At 33.2% G+C, this 18,692-nt stretch overlaps 5 protein-coding genes across 7 annotated transcripts in view; 3 read left to right on the top strand and 2 right to left on the bottom strand.

The window, feature by feature from the left end:
* LOC124533176 (ceramide synthase 5) overlaps positions 1–4,044 on the bottom strand; it is a 32,750-nt gene extending 28,706 nt beyond the window's left edge. For 2 of the 3 annotated variants that reach the window (XM_047108345.1, XM_047108346.1), the window contains exons 1-3: positions 3,676–4,044; positions 2,776–2,896; positions 2,241–2,261 (exon numbers count right to left, since the gene is read on the bottom strand). In XM_047108345.1, the coding sequence (XP_046964301.1) occupies positions 2,241–2,261; positions 2,776–2,896; positions 3,676–3,854 (321 nt within the window). In that variant the 5' untranslated portion in view covers positions 3,855–4,044. The remainder of the gene's footprint in view (positions 1–2,240; positions 2,262–2,775; positions 2,897–3,675) is intronic. The other variant, XM_047108347.1, reaches the window with a different exon arrangement.
* Positions 4,045–5,240: 1,196 nt separating this feature from the next.
* LOC124532962 (DNA-directed RNA polymerase III subunit RPC10) lies at positions 5,241–5,736 on the top strand. The gene is made up of 2 exons (XM_047108100.1): positions 5,241–5,381; positions 5,551–5,736. Exons 1-2 carry the CDS (start codon positions 5,241–5,243, stop codon positions 5,734–5,736), a joined length of 327 nt encoding a protein of 108 aa, XP_046964056.1.
* A 3-nt stretch (positions 5,737–5,739) lies between these two features.
* LOC124532960 (yrdC domain-containing protein, mitochondrial) lies at positions 5,740–6,554 on the top strand. The gene has a single exon (XM_047108098.1). The coding sequence runs from the start codon at positions 5,740–5,742 to the stop codon at positions 6,514–6,516; it is 777 nt and encodes a 258-aa protein (XP_046964054.1). The 3' UTR covers positions 6,517–6,554.
* Positions 6,555–6,941: 387 nt separating this feature from the next.
* On the bottom strand, positions 6,942–7,841 carry LOC124532961 (mitochondrial inner membrane protease subunit 2). The gene has a single exon (XM_047108099.1). It carries the CDS (start codon positions 7,682–7,684, stop codon positions 7,190–7,192), a length of 495 nt encoding a protein of 164 aa, XP_046964055.1. The 5' UTR covers positions 7,685–7,841; the 3' UTR covers positions 6,942–7,189.
* A 385-nt stretch (positions 7,842–8,226) lies between these two features.
* Positions 8,227–11,394, top strand: LOC124532936. The gene has a single exon (XM_047108068.1). The coding sequence runs from the start codon at positions 8,722–8,724 to the stop codon at positions 10,780–10,782; it is 2,061 nt and encodes a 686-aa protein (XP_046964024.1). The 5' UTR covers positions 8,227–8,721; the 3' UTR covers positions 10,783–11,394.
* The last annotated feature ends 7,298 nt before the right edge of the window (positions 11,395–18,692 follow it).

Raw genomic sequence — 18,692 nt, 5'->3', positions numbered from 1 at the left:
TGAAAATGTCGTCAGTATAACAATCTTCAATGCGTACTTAGCAAATCTGGCTTAAAAAATCATAGAGAGAGATCACTTAAGACCTTCGTTATCTGTTTTGTTAAAATTGAATTTCTTTATAAATATAAAATTATGTTATAGGAGTATTCATGTGCTAAACATACCGATTTCATATACATACAACAAACAGAAACAACAGCCTGTAAATTTCCCACAGCTGGGCTAAGGCCTCTTCTCTCTTTGAGGAGAAGGTTTGGAACATATTCCATCACGCTGTTCTGCGGGTTGGTGGAATTCACACGTGGCAGAATTTCTATGTAATTAGTCATATATATATAATATAGCCATCAGTCCCTGCCTCGTATGGGTACTACTAATGGAATTATCATACGAACCGAACCTGTGTTTTGACGTCACTTTCGAATTTCCAATTGAAATTTATTTTTTGTGGTTTTTTATTACGAAAATCAAATACATATATACTCGTATAGATAGGGTATTCTATGTGCAAGACTTTTAAACTCATATTTCCAAAAATTCAAACATCATTACAAAGTTTTAAACATTTTGAGATGAAATATTACACCAAATTTTTTACAGACTTAACTTTATTGATTCGCACAGAGCACGCCATAGAAGCTCTCAGGCGGCAAAATTATTCCCCTCTTTATCAACATATCATATATACGTTAACTAATTAGCACAGAGTAATCATTAATTATTTACTTTCCACAATAATTCATATCTCATAGTTTCAAACAGAATAAAAGTCGACTTATGAGGTTTCTGAGAATTGCGAACATAAAAACAGGCGTCAGCAGACTATCTATACTAATATTGTAAATGCTCAGTTCGTCTGTCTGTTATGCCGTAACAGCAAAACCGCTACACCGATTTAATAGCTTACCACAAAGAACGTAGGTTTTTTTGCTAGCACTAGTTTATACCTCATATGTATATCAAAACTTAACCCGTTATACCGTCTACCCGAGCTGAGATGGCCCAGTGGTTAAAACGCGTGCATCTTAACCGATGATTGCGGGTTCAAGCCGAGGCAAGCACCACTAAATATACGTGCTTAATTTGTGTATATAATTCATATCGTGCTTGGCGGTGAAGGAAAACATCGTGAGGAAACCTGCATGTGTCTAATTTCATCGAATTTCTGCCACATGTGCATTCCAGCAACCCGCATTGGAACAGCGTGGTGGAATATGTTCCAAACCCTCCCCTTAATGGAAGAGGAGGCCTTATCTCAGCAGTGGGAAATGGCTGTTACTTTACTTTACCCGTTATCTAGCTTTTTAAATTTGACATATTACGTTTGTTATAATGGAATAGTTACGCTGATATATTCTAAAAAATAAAGCTACGTTTTATATCAAAAATATAACTAGTTAAACAACAAGTTTACAGAGATAAAGAAGCAAGCATAACGAAAGCGAAATTCATGTGAAATCAACTGTGAAGTTATGGCTATATGCAACTAAGTGACTACAATATTTCTAATTACAGATAGTAAAGAAATTAACGCTCCAGTTTCTTTACGAGCCGAGTTGGCTCAGTGGCTCAATATAACTGAAATTGAGATCGCGGGTTCATAGACACAGATCATAGACAATCATTACTTAATTGTCAAGTTTGTAATTGGCGTCAAGTGAACGAAAACATGATGATTTTTTTTTCTGTGGCGTGATAATTTTCGCCATCTGTATCCACCAACATGTCTCAAAGGAGCTCGATGGAATATTATCCAAGCTTTCACCTCAAAATAAGTGAACGCCGTTGGCCAGATTGTCTGTTACTTCTTTTTACATTACTTTTTTTCCGACGTAAATTCGAATACATAAGCGTTATTTAATTGTCTATGTAATTATGGTATTTATAAATAGATTAGTCATTCCTTTTTTTACTATTTTTCTTGCTCAAATAATGAATGTTTCAATAAACGATAAGCCATCTACCAATTTTATATCAACTAAGGATTTATTTACATTCCATTTTTAAAATACTATCAATCGTCCTTAATCGCGATCGACGTGAATTACAAGATAATATGACAATTAAAATTTCCATTCATTCGCGCCAATTCTGATTCGAATGATAACGAATAATAGAAATGAATGAAAGATTATAAAATATAAATACAGGTAAGTGAATGGATTTTGTTTTAAACTATTTGTGTGTATTTTTTTAGAAGCCTATTCTACTTGAGCTACGTAAAACAGTGCAACATTTACCTTATCCTTGCTCAAAAACAACTGGAAAAAAAGGAAGCACAGTTAGAGGATTAACTAGCGGAAGGATTTTTAACACACTAATCCAAACATCACACACACAAATACACACATTTTTGTGCAACACTGACTTGATTTAACACAAAGTAATGGTGTATCAAATATTTATTTTGATAATACCTTAGTTCTAGAAACAAACTTCTTTCATGATATTAATACAGGCAAAAATGTTTTTTTTTTATCTATGCCTTAATATACACACACAACAATACATGCACATACAAATACATTTACGTTACACTCACAAGCACACTTACATATTTTTTTATCATTTAATTAAATGTAATTAGCAGCAGAAACTCTATGTAATGATTCAATGAAATGAATTGGAAAACAATGTTATCTTTTAGTGTAAAATATATTTATCATAAAATAAATAACCAGTTCTTTTAAAACAAAATGTAACTTGGTTATTATTACTTTACTTTTTACTGATTTATTAATAAATTATATTAAATAGCATGGAGATACAACTTACTTGTTTGTGTTTAATTTTTGAACAATTGATATAAGCTTCTTCTAACGTTGGATTGCTTGGTGCTCTCTTCGATCTTGTGTTCTTAATACCTAATGACTTTCCAAATGGTGCGTACCAGTACCTGTTAAGAAAAAACTAATTAATAATCTGTGCTGAAGTTGTCATAAATATTTTGGCTTTTTTGGCAGAATAAAGCAACTAATAAGTTATTTTTATTTTTTATTTCATGTGCAAACACAGCACAGAACTAGATTTACTCTTCCACAATATTTTGTTGATATTTTGCTTCTATCTGTGTAGCCCGTTTTCGTAATAACAATTAAATAATATTTTTTTTAATTAAAATGAGTTTCGTTAAATGTGTGTCGTTGAATACAAAAACTTAATTATGTTCTGAAAAATGATACATTGTTAACAAAAAAAGTTATTCAATTATATCAGTACAAAACATTGTAGAAAAATGAAATTTCATTTATATTCAGGATTGTTCTGATAATATTAACATTCTATCGACAAACAATAGTCGACTTTGTTAAGGACACCATGGAATTATAATGAAACCTCTTTGTGAGATGGACCATTGCAAGATATTTAAATTTTTCATAAATATACTAATTGATTAACTTGGATTATGAAAAACATTAATAACATATACTGAATCCAAAATTACATTATATATTACATTATAATTATAATAATATATAGTAATTCCTGTAATTTAATAAATCATGAGTGGATACTTGGATTTGTAGTATATAAATAAAGATGTGATTACTACAACACAATATCGTCAAGTATACCAAGCTAGCTGATAAAAAATGAGTCACAGAGCGTAACTATATAGGTGATAATCTGCAGTGACCTAGATGATATCGAACTTTGATTTAAAAGTTAACTCACTTTTCCAATGCATGCCGTATCACTAAAAGCACAAGAGCCAAAGGTATGGGATACAGAAGATGTCTGTAGTCAGAATAAACTACAGCTTTATCTGGCCCAGGAGTAATATCTTCCCAAGTTGTATTCGGCGGCAGCCACAAATCTTCATCCCAAAATTTATCCAGCAACGCACGTAACATTGTCAACACTAAACTTATAATATTTCACTGTATTTTTAAGTCATGAACTCACTGTCATATAATTATAAAATAAATAAAAAATCACGCCATAAATACACCCAACCGAGATCGAAGTCAAATATAACGTCAAACACTTTAGACAACGACTTCGACACTCCGACTCCTACTCTGTTTCTGACAGTCGACAGAGATTTGTAAATTGTTTTTGTGTTGTACCTATTTTTCTGCAGTGACTTATCATGCGTTATTTTATAAGGCGCGTACACATATTCGAAATTAATTTAAAATTAGTTGTTGAATCAATAATTTAACAAAATATATTCTTTAAAATAATGCTATAGATATATATTAATGTTTATCAGTTATAATGTTAATATTCATACTTTCAATGATTTTTAAATATATGAAAAACTGTTGACTGTTTGTATATTAGGCTAGGTATCTTGTCGTAAGATGGTAATATATGGATGGTATAGATAAGTTGTCGATTGATCAAAATTATCTAAATGTTATGTTCCCTACTACTACTTAAATCTCCTTCTTTAGAATGATGGAGATTTAAGTAGTAGTCCTACTATTTTAATAGTTGTGGCGCATGTTCCTTCCTTTGACGAGAAGGTTTGGAGATAAGTCCACCATGCTGCTCCAATGCTAGTTGATTTTGTTTTAGTGACAATCTTAACATCAAATAACTAACTTACAATAAGGATTTGCAGGAATACTCGAATCTGATGTCTTCTTTGCCATATTCTGTTCATTCCTTTATCACCTATTTAGATACTGTGGCATTTTACTCATTAATACTATAAGATATGTATGTATGTATATTTTATATACATATAGGATTTATGTACTTGCATAATAAAATTCTTTATATATAGAAATTCTTATTGCACATTGTTGGTGTTATATGGTTGTTTGCCTAAAGCTCTAATATGGCTGTGAATATTTTTCAATTTCTGAGAATGTTAATGCATAAACTTTCTTTTTGTTACTAGTTTTAATTTCATTTGTTTGTTTTTTATATGACTAAGTATCAAAACTTATAACAATATAAAGCGGAGTTTACAAACTACTACCGATAAAGTAAAGTTTACGCTAACAACACCGCTAAAAAAATGTCAATTGTCAAATAATGTCAATAGAGGCAAATATCAAGCAAGTTATCAACCTATCAGGCATGCATGCAACTTGCGATACAATGTTAAATGTGAATTTTGCACAACTTAACAGACATAAAGCAAAGCATTGAAAAATGTTTTATGTGTAATTTGAATATCTAGTTATTGGAAAAGTATCTTCAGTTAAAACTTAAAAGCTTTATCTCCTTCAAATGGGAAAAATATATTAATGTATGAAATGACAACTTTGTTTCTTAAGTAAATAATGTTATTCTGTCCAACGTGTGCTAATATTTTGATGGTCGAAGAAGGGCCGGAATCAGGACTCCGCTACGCTTGTAATACATGCCCTTATGTTTATAACATTAAGAAGAAAGTATCATCACGCACGTTCCCGAAATTGAAGGTATTTCATGATAAATTTTATTGCATCATTTCTACTTCGTACATATTTTACTTTTTTTAACTTGATTAGAGGTTATTTTATTTTGATAACAATGTATAATCGAATCGAAAATTTTAAAATTAAATATAATAAATAGTATTTTTTTTAAATAAAAAAAATGTGATTTTAGGAGCTTGATTATATTATGGGTGGTGCTGCCGCGTGGGAGAACGTCGATTCAACTGATGCGGTTTGCCCTAAGTGTGGTCATGGAAGAGCCTTCTTCATGCAACTTCAAACTCGCTCTGCAGACGAACCAATGACAACATTCTACAGATGCTGTAATCATAAGTGTGCACATAACTGGCGTGATTAATTCATGAGTGTAGTGCTTAAAAGTGTTAAAACTTTCAGTATGAACATTATAAAAAAAATTAAATACAATTTTTATATAGTGAGAGAGAAAGGTGCCTGTACCAAAATGAAGCTTGAAAAAATGGCTTCCATAATTAATTGTAAGGAAGATAAGTCTTACATCAAAGCTGCAGATTTCCTAGCAAACGGTCATGTTATAGCAGTCCCAACAGATACTATATATGGTCTGGCCTGCAGTGCAAATTGCCCAGATGCAATTAAAAAACTATATACTATTAAAGGCAGGGATGCTGCTAAACCAGTCGCTATATGTGTAACATATATATCTGACATTAGAAAATGGGGTGAAGCTACACATTTAAGTGACCAACTGCTCAACAGTCTACTACCCGGCCCAGTTACAATAGTTTTACATAAAACAAAACTTTTAGACAATCCTTATCTAAATCCTCACACATCAAAAATTGGTATTCGTATTCCGAACTACGACTTTATAAATAACATGTCTAAGGTATTTAACATGCCCGTGGCACTTACAAGTGCAAATTTCAGCAATGAACCGTCTACATTATGTGTCCAGGAGTTTGGACATCTTTACAAGCACCTGGCCGCAGTGTTTGATGGTGGTGTTCTCAGTCAGGGCTTAGAAAGGAATAGAACAGGTTCAACTGTAATAGACTTATCAGAAATTGGGAAATATAGAATAATAAGAAAAGGTATTTCGTATGAAAACATTGTAGATTTATTACAAAGTCATGGTTTGACCAGTATTGTTGAATAATTATTGTTATATGTGTAATAAATCACCTAATTTAATAATGTTGTTTTATTTTCAAAAACTTCCTATATATTTATAAAAATGCACTCATTTCAATTACTGAGTTTGCCTCAAGGCAAACTTTTTCCAAAATTAGTTGTTTTTTCATTGGCAAATAATTACATTTTTTATGATTTATGATTTTTGTTTATGATTAATTTTAATTATCTGTCATATTTACAACTATAACAATTCGATATGTAATTAGATTAGTTATTTTGCCTTTAAGGTAGGACTTTTTTGTATATAAATTATTTTTATTTATTCGTCACTGATAATAATAATTGTACCATAGTTCCAAAGAAAACAAAAAAATTACTTATATAATGTAAAAGATGATATGGTGGGTGGATCAGATTTAAATGATTTTATAAGAATAATAAGCACCATTCTTGATTTAGTAAAACTTTATTCCTAAATATAAATTCATGAGTAAGTTTTTTTTTGTATTTTATTTAATTTACTTTTTAATCTAAATTTAACACAACAACCACTATTAATAAATAGTTGATAAAAAACAAGACATATAAATAAATATCTTAAGATCTTGGCTTTAAAATGATAATTATTTTTATAGCTATACTGTTCTTTTAAAAACAATTTTTGAAGTTGTCATTGTAAAATATATCCTGAAGGATCATACTGCTACACTTATTGGTTTTCTATTCTCTGGCAACTTTGCTTCCAAGCTCTGCCATCTGTCTGGTGGCCACACTATATATAAAGCTTTAGCACTTATTAAGCCTAGTGAGACTGGACCAAATGTGTTGCTATCAAGTGTATGGCCTGTATGATCACCTTCGACCCAACAGTAGCCTTCCGGTACCCTTACATATTTGTTTTTATAGCCAAGTGTGCTTACGACGTCTCCTTCTAACGCCACGACCCGCTTTATTATCATTTGATTGGGATTTTTCGGTGAAACCAGCGATATTATGTCACCTCTGTTCACTTGGTAATCACTGACCGACCAGCGTGATAGGAATACATAATCCTTATTTTGAGACTCAGGGTTGAGTACAGGCTGCATAGAAATCCCTTCGACCCTCGCAACATAACCCACAGAATCCAAGAATGTTACACCGATTGGTACACCGAAAAGAAAAGACTTAAATAAGCTTCGAAACAACATTAATAAGCCGGTTTACGTTTTAGGCAGTGAAATGTTACCGACATTATTTTTTTATATCAAATCTATAATAATTATATATGATGAAACATAACTAGTATTTTAGACCTTTTTTTCTTAAACAAAATGATGGATACATAACTTTAACGTCATTCCACTTTGACAGTTAACAATTGTCAATGAGAAATTGACAATTATCAAAAATAATGTATTAATTCTGATGTGACGATAAGATAATAAAAATATTTAAAGCTAATTATATTAATATTTATAACAAAAATACATGTATATTTAGCTATTATTTCTTTTACATAATTTCGTTTGAAATATTTATTGTGTTCATTTATATTTTTTTATAAACAATAAAGTAATAATTCTGATAATAATTTATTTTATTATAATTAAAAAATGTTTTACTAGGTAGAAATCATTAAACCATAATTATTATAAAAAAATGAAGTAATTATCCAGTAATTAATAATTTTTATACGCTGTCACGTCGCTCAACTTTTACGAATGAATGACCATAGATTATAGAACTTCAATTCGGTCTTTATTACAAATACTCAAAAAAGTGTTGATGCTTTCTGTAGTAAATCACAACCACCACCAACCAAACAGAAATTTTGGACATTTTATTTGTGTGTATCAAGCTATGTATCAATTAAAATGAAGTCAACAAAACTAAAGTTTCTTTAATTTGAGATCTAAAAATCGTTTAGAAAGGACTGTCTACAGATGGATGTGTTCCGTGGTCAAGAAAAACTTACAACCTGCATAATCAGCTGTCAGTGAGATAGATCATCTGTCCCTGTAAATATAAAAGCTAAAACAATCAAAACACGATTTTATTTCGCGTATGTAAATAATGAAGTGACCAATTGTTCTAAGATGTGAATCCGACACTGGGCTCGGTGTGATCCGACATAGAGACAGATATGGGATAATAACCTATCAAAAAGCGAGTGGATCGCTATGGCAGGAGCTCCGTGAGGTCACAAGGAGGGTTTCTCTTTCAGAAGGTCAGTAAATGCCAAAATATGTCCGGCGATTTCCCCTTCGCGGCTAAGATAGTGAGTCCCGTAAAGTGCAATGAAAAGCCTTGGGATTTGTGGGTTAGTGAGATTGGACATCAGTCGCCTCGGCAAGATGACGACGGCGCAGGGTTCACGTCGCCGGCGGCGGTGGATGGCAAGGGTAGCGCGTCCTCCCGACGACTACACGATTCCCATCCCTACAAAAGTGCGGACAAGACTCAAGCGCGGTATCGCAGAGCCGGCGTCAACCGTCTTCGCTACGAGAGCATGAGCTTACATGGCTTGTTCCCACAAATGGACAATTTAAATGCTGCAGTGTGTCATATGTGCGGAGTTATAGTGAAGTGCAGTGCAGCTTACAGACATTTGCTCGAGTCTCACACTGGTGCAGAACCGATACTACCGCCACCTCCCCCCACTGTGAAACTCAAATCTCTTCCAGGTAGAAGTAGACATAAAAAGGAACCTCCACCTCCTGTCCCTATTGACATCCTACCAGTTAAGATGGAGACGTCTCCTGTGCATACTGCCGCAGCTCCTATCTCTAGGATAGTGGTGCCACAACCTGATTTACAGTACTTGGATGAAGCTAGCACTTCATCAGCCATCACTGGTGAAGTTCAAGTTAGTATGGAGAGTGGCGAGTTACCAGTAGTCAGTATACAGGACACAGAGGATTTGCCCCTCGGTGAAAATATAACAGATGATATTTTTGCAATAATGAACTCTGAAGGCATTCAGAGTGCAGATGACATCACAAATGCAGCTGACTGGAAGAATATAATTAGAGATATAGGCAATATGCAGGAAATTAACTTCCCATCGACCACCGATACTGTACAATCACAAGACTTATATTCAACGGTAGATACATCACTAACAGGTTACTCATTATCTGATACCGACCTGTCTAATTTACAATTTGCTCCTAGTACGTCTCCAATGCTGTCATCTGTGATAGATAATAATGTACTCAATGCTCAAGCTTTAAAACCAGCACCAAGCACGCCCTCTACGAAGGCGTCACGAAAATCGAGTAAAACGAAATTTAATTTACGAGAATACGATCCGAATAAGCACTGCGGTGTTGTAACCGCTGAAAATCCAAAACCCTGCACGAGGTCACTGACATGCAAGGCGCACGCTTTATCGCTGCGGCGGACGGTGGAGGGCCGGGCGAAACCCTTCGACACTCTGCTGGCGGAGCATCGCGCCTCGCGGGACGCGGCGGCAGCCGGCAGCAGCGCTGCACCGGCCGCTCTGCACACCCCCGCACCACCCGTGCCCGCTACCCCCGTCAATCTCCCACCGGTCCTAGTCAACACGCCGCTCGATCTCGGCGCATTCAACGGCCTCACGGCCGAGCAGCAGGTCAACGACATATACGCGAGCCTGCTGAGCGTCGAGGATCCCGTCCTGCCGGATACTTCAAGTATTACGTCCCTGCTCAGTCAGCCACTGCCGACAGATCCCTTTATGCTGCCCGACGACGCGGACATCCCGAGTCACGTCCCCTTGCTGAGTATAGCGACGCCGGCGCCGCCAGCGAGGGAGGAGAAGCCGGAGGGCCCGCCGCCGCTGGTGCCCGGCGACGTGTGCTGGTACGCGTCGTGTCCGCGGCCTCTCGCCCTCTGCACGTACAACGCGTCGCACGCGGGCGGCGCTATTACCTTAGGAAAAAAGTTTGCGACCGTCAGGAGTAACATCAAATCGTCCCTCTCGCGGTCGAGCAAGTCCACGAGTGGTGTTAGCAATTATTACAATCAGAGTCTCTCTTTATCAAAAACTCTTCATATGAACAATGCTAGTAAAACGAACAAGCCAGAAGTGCGAAAATTGATAGTGACGTGTAGTGCGACTAGTGGGGGTAAAGAGGTGCAGCAGACGTTGAATGAGCTGTTTGGGGGGGAAGTGCGACACGCGCTGAACGGTCACGTAGGCCACGCGGGGCACGTGGAGCGCAAGGCGCGCTCGGGAGCCCTGAAGAGCGCCAAGAGGCCGTCCGCGGCGACGCTGGACCTCGGCTTGTCGCTCGACCCGCTGCTCGCGGACGAGAAGTGCTGAACTTTTATAAGCAATCACCGGTTGTGTAGTCACATAATTGTATATTTATTTTTCTGTAAAAATCAAATCGGACTTGATTGTAAATGTTGTAATAACGAATTTGTCCCCAACGGAATTTAAATGTTACGATAATGTTAAATCTCATTTTTTTTTTATCGAAAAACGAACTAATGTTTGTATTATTTTGTATATTATTTATAAGATTTTTTTAAAAACGGCGACGAATGTCCGTCCGTCGACGGAGAATTAATAGAATTATGCAGAATGGTTGTATTTTTTCGAATGAAATAACTCACTGTTGATACTGAAATGAATACTGAGAAAAGGCCTAGGATTAATGTTTAATGTGATGAAAATTTCCATGTAAAAATATAAATACTATTAAAATAAGTCTATCCGTAATAGTAAATCGCCTCCTTTTAAAAATACCTCAATAACTAAAATAACGTGTTTTAATTTATACGAACACCTTTAAAGACTGGTTTTTAAAATTACTTTCACGAACCGTGAGAGCCAATTGAGCAATTAATCAAAAAAATATTATGACTTTCAACAAATATGAACTATTTTAAGTTTTAAATATACTAATTATAATAAATTATCGATGAGTCGATGTGTATCTATTTTTGATTCGAGAATTATTCGACGAGCACTTTATTTTTGTTATCCATTTAACGTTAATAAATCAACCCTAAGTAAAAATTTAATTACTCATTCCATGCGAAAGCAGTCTATATACATATATATTATTAACGATTCGCCCCGGCTTCGCACGTGGACAATTAGTAAAGGAAATGATATGAAATAAATTTAATTTATACGCTAAAATATTCAGGAAAATGTAACGTTACCAGTAAAAAATAAAATTGGAGTTCCTGTGATTATATTATGTATATTATGTATATTATGTATATAATCACAGGAACTCCAATTTTATTTTTTACTGGTAACGTTACATTTTCCTGAATATTTTAGCGTATAAATTAAATTTATTAAACAAACAATTTTTAGATCTCTTGTGTTATTTACAATATAAAGTCACTATTAAGAGACCATGTGGCTCAGTGGTGGACATGTGGAACACTGGAATTTCAATCAAAGATTGCGAGTCCAACTTCGGCCAAGATTAACTAAAATTCCATGTGCATAGTTTGTATTTATAATGCATATAATTCTTGGTGTTGTATAAAACACTGCTGTATCCTCTGCTGTTAGCTCGGAACATCAAGGCTCTCTTTGATAAGGACCTCTGCTTAGATCAAAGTCCAGCAGGTTTTTTAAATGTTAAATTTCTAAATTTAAACAACTAACAACTGAATTTTAGTATCTCGACCTAAAATTCAGTTGTCTGAGTGTCTGAGTGATCCAGAGTACTGAGTCGAGATGGCCCAGTGGTTAGAACGCGTGCATCTTAATTCTTAACCGATGATTGCGGGTTCAAACCCAGGCAAGCACCGCTGTTTCGTGTGCCTAATTTGTCTTTATAATTCATCTCGTGCTCAGCGGTGAAGGAAAACATCGTGAGGAAACCTACATGTGACAAATTTCATAGAAATTCTGCCACATGTGCATTCCACCAACCCGCATTGGAACAGCGTGGTGGAATATGTTCCAAACCTTCTCCTCAAAGGGAGAGGAGGCCTTTAGCCCGGCAGTGGGAATTTACAGGCTATTGTTGTTGTTGATCCAGAGTACTAATCAAGTAGGTAAGTATAATACACAACCTCTTTATTATGACCTTATAGGTCACAAACTTTGTTTTGCGATTAATATCAAAATATACTTTTACAAAGGGATCTCTGAAACAATTTTTAAAGCTGCTTGCAAGAAACTATTCGACATGTTACAACTTTCGAAAAGGATACCATACTTGAAACAATTATATTGTTACACGATTTCTTTAAGTTGCATAAGGAATTCACCAGACTGCAGATGCACCTTGCCTGCCAGTAAAATTTGAAATGTTGGAAAAGATTATTCACTGCGTTTCTGGCTGGAATTTCTAGTAGAATTCAAATCGGGTGACAGCTGTACTTTTTATATTGTTCTGTAAAATCACGATTCAAAAGTGCTCGTAAAAGCGTATTTGAGTAAATAAAAAGTCGTTCGTCGCGAAGAACGCGTCTAAAATATATATTTTTAATATTAACCGAAAAGGCATACGACTACTCTGCCTGATGGTAATTGGTAGTGGAGTCCAAACGCGAAGATGACCAGTATAGTCTGGTCTGGAAGAATGAACCGCATTAGTTGTCCTCACCATGCCGGCCCGCAAGATCCCTCTTCACGCTTTGTTTGAAGGAACCCAGGTTCCACGTGTAGGTAGAGAATTTCATGTTTCGGCGGTATGACAGAAAATATTTGAAATTTTTGACCGTTTATGGTTTAAAAATATTTAAGATTACTGAATCCATGTATTACACAATCGTTTCTACTTTTTTTGTTTTAAATAACAATTATCTACTCATAATAACATTAGAATTTCAATTGAATAATTTAACTTTATGTTAAAGATATATTAATTATTAATCACCATGCAATCGCAATTTAATCACCGGTACATAAATTAAAGTAGGTACTTAGAACAGTCATTGTGGTTTAAGAATTTATTTTCTCATAAAGAACATACAATGTTCACTTAAATGAGATATTTTACATAATAATTTAACTGACAATTTAGTACAGTAGTAACGACTTATACAATTCAAGAGTAATTAATCTAAGTATTTTTACAATAAGATAATAATTTTTTCTTAAAGATCGTAAAGGATTTTTCATTGAAAATTTCATTAGGTAAGCTATTGTATAGTTTTGCTCCCTCAAACTGTAGAGATTTAATTCCATATTTCGTCCTGGTCTTGGGTAATTCAAGTTTGTGTTTATTTCTAGTGTAATGTTTGTAGGTTTTAGTTCTAAACGTTATTTGTGTGTGTATTGTTTTTGTTAGTATTTTTCTAATTAATATGCATGTTTTAAATTTGTATAATTGGTTAATTGATAATACATTAGTACGTTTATATAATTCTTTGGTTGACATGTGGTAATCAAGATGGAATAATGACTTTAGTAATTTATTTTGCGAGATCTGTAGATCCTTTATATTAGTTTTATATGCACTACCCCAAATCTCAACAAGATATTCTAATAATGACTTTACAAGTGAATTATATATTATAATACGGATTTTGTGTGGTATACATCGCGACGATCTACGTATTGCCCCAGTGAGTGAATTTATTTTTCCTTGCAAGTAGTCTAAATGTGCCTGCCATGTTAGCTTAGGGTCTAGGATTAGGCCAAGATACTTTTCTTCATTTGATTGTTTAATAGTCTGATTATTTATCATTATTGGGTTAAATTTTGGAATTTTTTTATTTTTTGCATGAAAAAGCATGAAAGAAGTCTTTTCAATATTTATAGTTAGTAAATTATATTGAAACCATTCATGTAATTTATCTAAATCATTCTGTGCTTTTGCTAATAAAATTTCAATAGAATCTTCAAAGTAAAATAAACACGTGTCATCTGCATAGAGCGATACTTCACCGGATAAATCCAGATGACTGATATCATTTATATATATTAAAAATAACAGAGGTCCTAAAATAGATCCCTGAGGTATTCCACAGGTAATCATTTTTGGTGTACTTTTAATGTTTTTAATCTTAACTATTTGTTGTCTGTTTGTAAGGTATGATGTAAGTAATTTTAAAGCTGACCCATGAATACCAATATTTGTTAACTTATTTATCAAAATGTTATGGGACACAGTATCAAACGCTTTCTTTAAATCTATAAATACACCTAAAACTAATTTCTTTTGATCAATATTATTTTTTATTTTATTAACTAAATCTATTGTTGCAGATAGTGTGTTAGAATTTTTTCGGAAACCATATTGTTGTTTGTATAAAAAATCTATATTTTTAAGATAGTTATTTAAACGTACATGTATAATTTTTTCAAAAACCTTCGATAAAGCTGGTAGGACAGATATTGGACGGTAGTTTCCAGGATCAGTTTTACCACCTGATTTATGAATAGGGCTAACTTTTGCTATTTTTAGAGAATCTGGAAATACGCCTTCCTTAATACATTTATTAATACAATGACTTAAATCTTCACACACTAAATTGTTAATGCATTTTAATGATTTGGTTGTAATATTGTCTATACCTGAGCTTGAATTAACATTTAAATTATTAATTATTGTTTGGATTTCAATTTTTGAAGATAACTTAAATTCATTTAAACTGTAAGGGTGTTGTTGTGTATGTGTTATGAATGATGTTATTTTGTGATATTTCTGTGGTATGTTATTTGCCAAGATTGGACCGATAGAAGAAAAGTATATATTAAAAGACTCACATATGTCCTGGAGTTCATCAATAGTTTTACCATCTATTATGAGTTTTGAGGGAACAACACTACATTTATTCTTATTGGTAGCTAAGTTATGAATTAAATTCCACATTCGCCTTGGTTTGTTGTAAGTTTTCATAAAAGCAGCAAAATAATATCTATCTTTAGAATTTTTTATTAGAGTTCCAACATGATTCCTTGTCCAAATGAAATCATTATTTAAATCAGTGTTATTGCGATCATGTTTCAAGTCTCTCCATAACTGATTACGTTTGCTGATTTCTTCAATAATATTTTTATTTATCCAGTCTTCTTGGGGCAAGTTTTGTATTTTATATTTAATTGTTTTATGGTTATCAATTTGAGTTTTAATATAGTTTTCTAACACGCTAAAATCATGTTCCGCATTTGAAAAATTTGTTACACACATATCTCTGTACAGTAAATTGTAATTAATCGCTTCATAGCTATATTTCTTCTTTGGTTCCTTTTTATATATTTTTAACTCGCAATAAATCTGCTTGTGGTCTGATAGTGGAGAGTCTATTATGGCCAAATGGAAATCCTTTTTAATATTTGTACATACATGATCAATAATTGTTTTTGTAGTTTCTGTTTCTCTAGTGCAGTAGTTAACATCTATTTTATTTAAAATTTCATATCCCGTTTGTTGTAAAATATTATTATATTTTTTTGAGAATTTATCATTGTTCAATAAATTTATGTTGAAATCACCAAATACAATCGATCTCTTTCTATTTTCTAATTGCTCGGAATAAGTTTGCAAAAAAATTTTCTGTATTCGTTGCTGGAGGTTTATATACAAGTCCAATGTGTAAGGCATATTTACTAAGATAAATCCACAAATAGTTGTTTCCATCGATATATTTTTCTTCTGTAATTGAGTGCGTTAGGTCGTTGTGTATATAAATTGATACTCCTCCACCTATGCTATCAGTCCTTAGGTTATAAAAATGTGTGTAATTCGGAATTTTAAGAGTACATGCATCTTTCTCTGATTTTATCCAAGTTTCGGTTAAAAGTATTAAGTGTACTGTATATTTAAAAGATTTAATATTACACTTCAGTTCATCCATTTTACCTTCTTTTAGTAAACTTCTCATATTTGCATAGAAAAATTTCAAAGAATTCTTCGTCATTATAACGTTGCTATAGTTGTAAGTAATTTGATGTGTGATGGGTTCATTTGACGTAGATAAATCAGTTGGTATCGGATCTATATTCAGTTTTTTAAAGTCGTTTTAGTTATCTTAGGTACTCCATTTATGTATTTTATAATTAAATTTGTTTCGCCATTTTGTTGTCGCTGTGTGAGTTCATTTTTCAAATTTTTAAAGTATTTTATTTGTGCAGGTGTTTGATCCCAAAATATACGAATTTTAGTGTCATTTAGCTTATTACGGTTAAGTAAAATCGATGCAGCTATTTCTTGGTTATTGAAACAAACTTTAATATTTCGATTTCTGCCTGAGACAAATTTTCCTAATCGTATAATTTTCATTGGCATTGGAGGATTGTTATAAATTAGATTAATTATTTTTAATACTTCTTGTTGGTCGTATTTCCGCCGTGATTCCAAATTTTTATCATTTAATTCACATATACCCGCTATGATAATATTTTTCTGTCGGTTATAACGATCTTGCATTTCGAAGGTAATGTTTTCGTAACTAGGCGTTAGCGGAATTGATGAGGACGGATAGTTATTAGTTTTACATTCAGTAATATTATCTTCGAGTTGTTTAATTTTTTCTTGAATGGATAGATTTTTCTGTCTCAAATTTTCTAAGTCTTGTCTTAATGTTTGTTGTTCCAAAATTAAATTTTCTGTGGCTGTTTTTATTTCTTGTTTGATTTCAGATATTTCTTGAAAGATTTTATTATTGTTATGATTTTGATTTATCCCAAATTTTTCAAAAAATGTTTGTATTTCACAGCGCAATTTCGTCAATTCTTCTATAAAATATGCAGAATCATTTTCACGCTCTTTTCTTTTTCGTATTGTTACATTTTCTTCTCGTGTAATGACACGTAAATCTGGAGCCGAATCGCTGCCGCTCATGATATTCCCGCTATTCGATGACGGTTGTAAACTCATGGCTCGATAGACGCAGCGATGGTCGAGCGAGATCAAAAATAAGTTGCTATCTCTTTTACTCGAGGGGAGAGGGGTGCGCGTACGCCGTAATCACTCACTTTTAAATAGTTTCGTGCGAAATTAACTCACAAACAAAACTACACTACTTGCACTATGCGATATGGATTATAATTGCTTATAGTAATAGTGTTTTTTTTCACGATTAAATTTTAAAACGATGCACACGTGCGCTCGGTGCAGCGGTCAGTTACTACTTTTAACAGTTTTACTTAGAACAGTCATTGCCTTTATTATCAGTAATTATCTATCTTTAAGCTTAGTTAAAATATATTTTTAATTATAAATCACATAAACTAGTTCTTTACCAAACCACATACGTGGGAGTCAGATTTACCAATCAAATCTTCCGTACACTAACGAAAAATGATTCAAGCTTTATATTACTAACCACAACTGCACTTAATTTTAAATTGAATTCAAAAAGCGATATAATTACCAATAATTTATTACTTAGATATTGTATAATTAATAAAAATATAGTCTTCAACAAGACAAAGTCAGGGTATTAATACACAGGGTAAAAAGTCTAAATATTTTAAGATGTCTATGTACTTGTATGTTTTGCTCATCTTTTATAAATATATAAAAAAAATGGTTATAGCGAACTCAAAATCGATTGTAATACAAACTTTTTAATCGCAATTCTTAATGACTTAAGCTCATAACATTATTTTATTTAGTTATATTTAGTTTTGAGAGTTAAAATATTAACACGTTGAGAGTTATCGATTATCAAAAGATTAATGATAATAGTAATGATATACCATCTTTTAACATATATTCATATGCAAGTCTCTGGAGGTGAAGTCACGACTCGTGATTATTATTATACATATGTATATACACCTATTTGCAGTGTCCTCTTTGTGAGCTAGGAATTATATGTTTTTCTTGTAATTACAAACACTATTACTTCGATTTCTAAGAAACTGCCATATTATGTTAGATATTCCTACCTCATTATAAAATTGATATGCTTATTATGCCAAGAAAACCTAAGAGAAAAGAGATCTTGTGTGTCCTGTTTTCCGAGAAGGTTCATACACGGGATAGCGTTATTTTTTATCCTTGCACCAAATTAATAGATAATCAGAATTGCATCGATCGCGATGACGAACATTTGAATGTAAAAGAATAACCATTTTTTCATGTTATTCTTGATTAAAATTTATATTATGAAAGCAAGGCAAAAAGAAACAAAGAGGTTGCACATCCTAGGGCGTTAGGGATTTATTATTGTAATCTTGTCCTTAATAATACTATTGGATCTACATACTCGAAAAAAAAATGCGCCTACAACTAGTTATTGACCATTTCAGAAATATTGTACAACAGTCATGTGTTCACTATACTATGTGAAGCTGAAAGA

Source organism: Vanessa cardui, chromosome 10, assembly GCF_905220365.1.
Source record: "Vanessa cardui chromosome 10, ilVanCard2.1, whole genome shotgun sequence".
NCBI lineage: Eukaryota > Metazoa > Arthropoda > Insecta > Lepidoptera > Nymphalidae > Vanessa > Vanessa cardui.
This window is presented reverse-complemented; position numbering and strand designations above follow the sequence as displayed.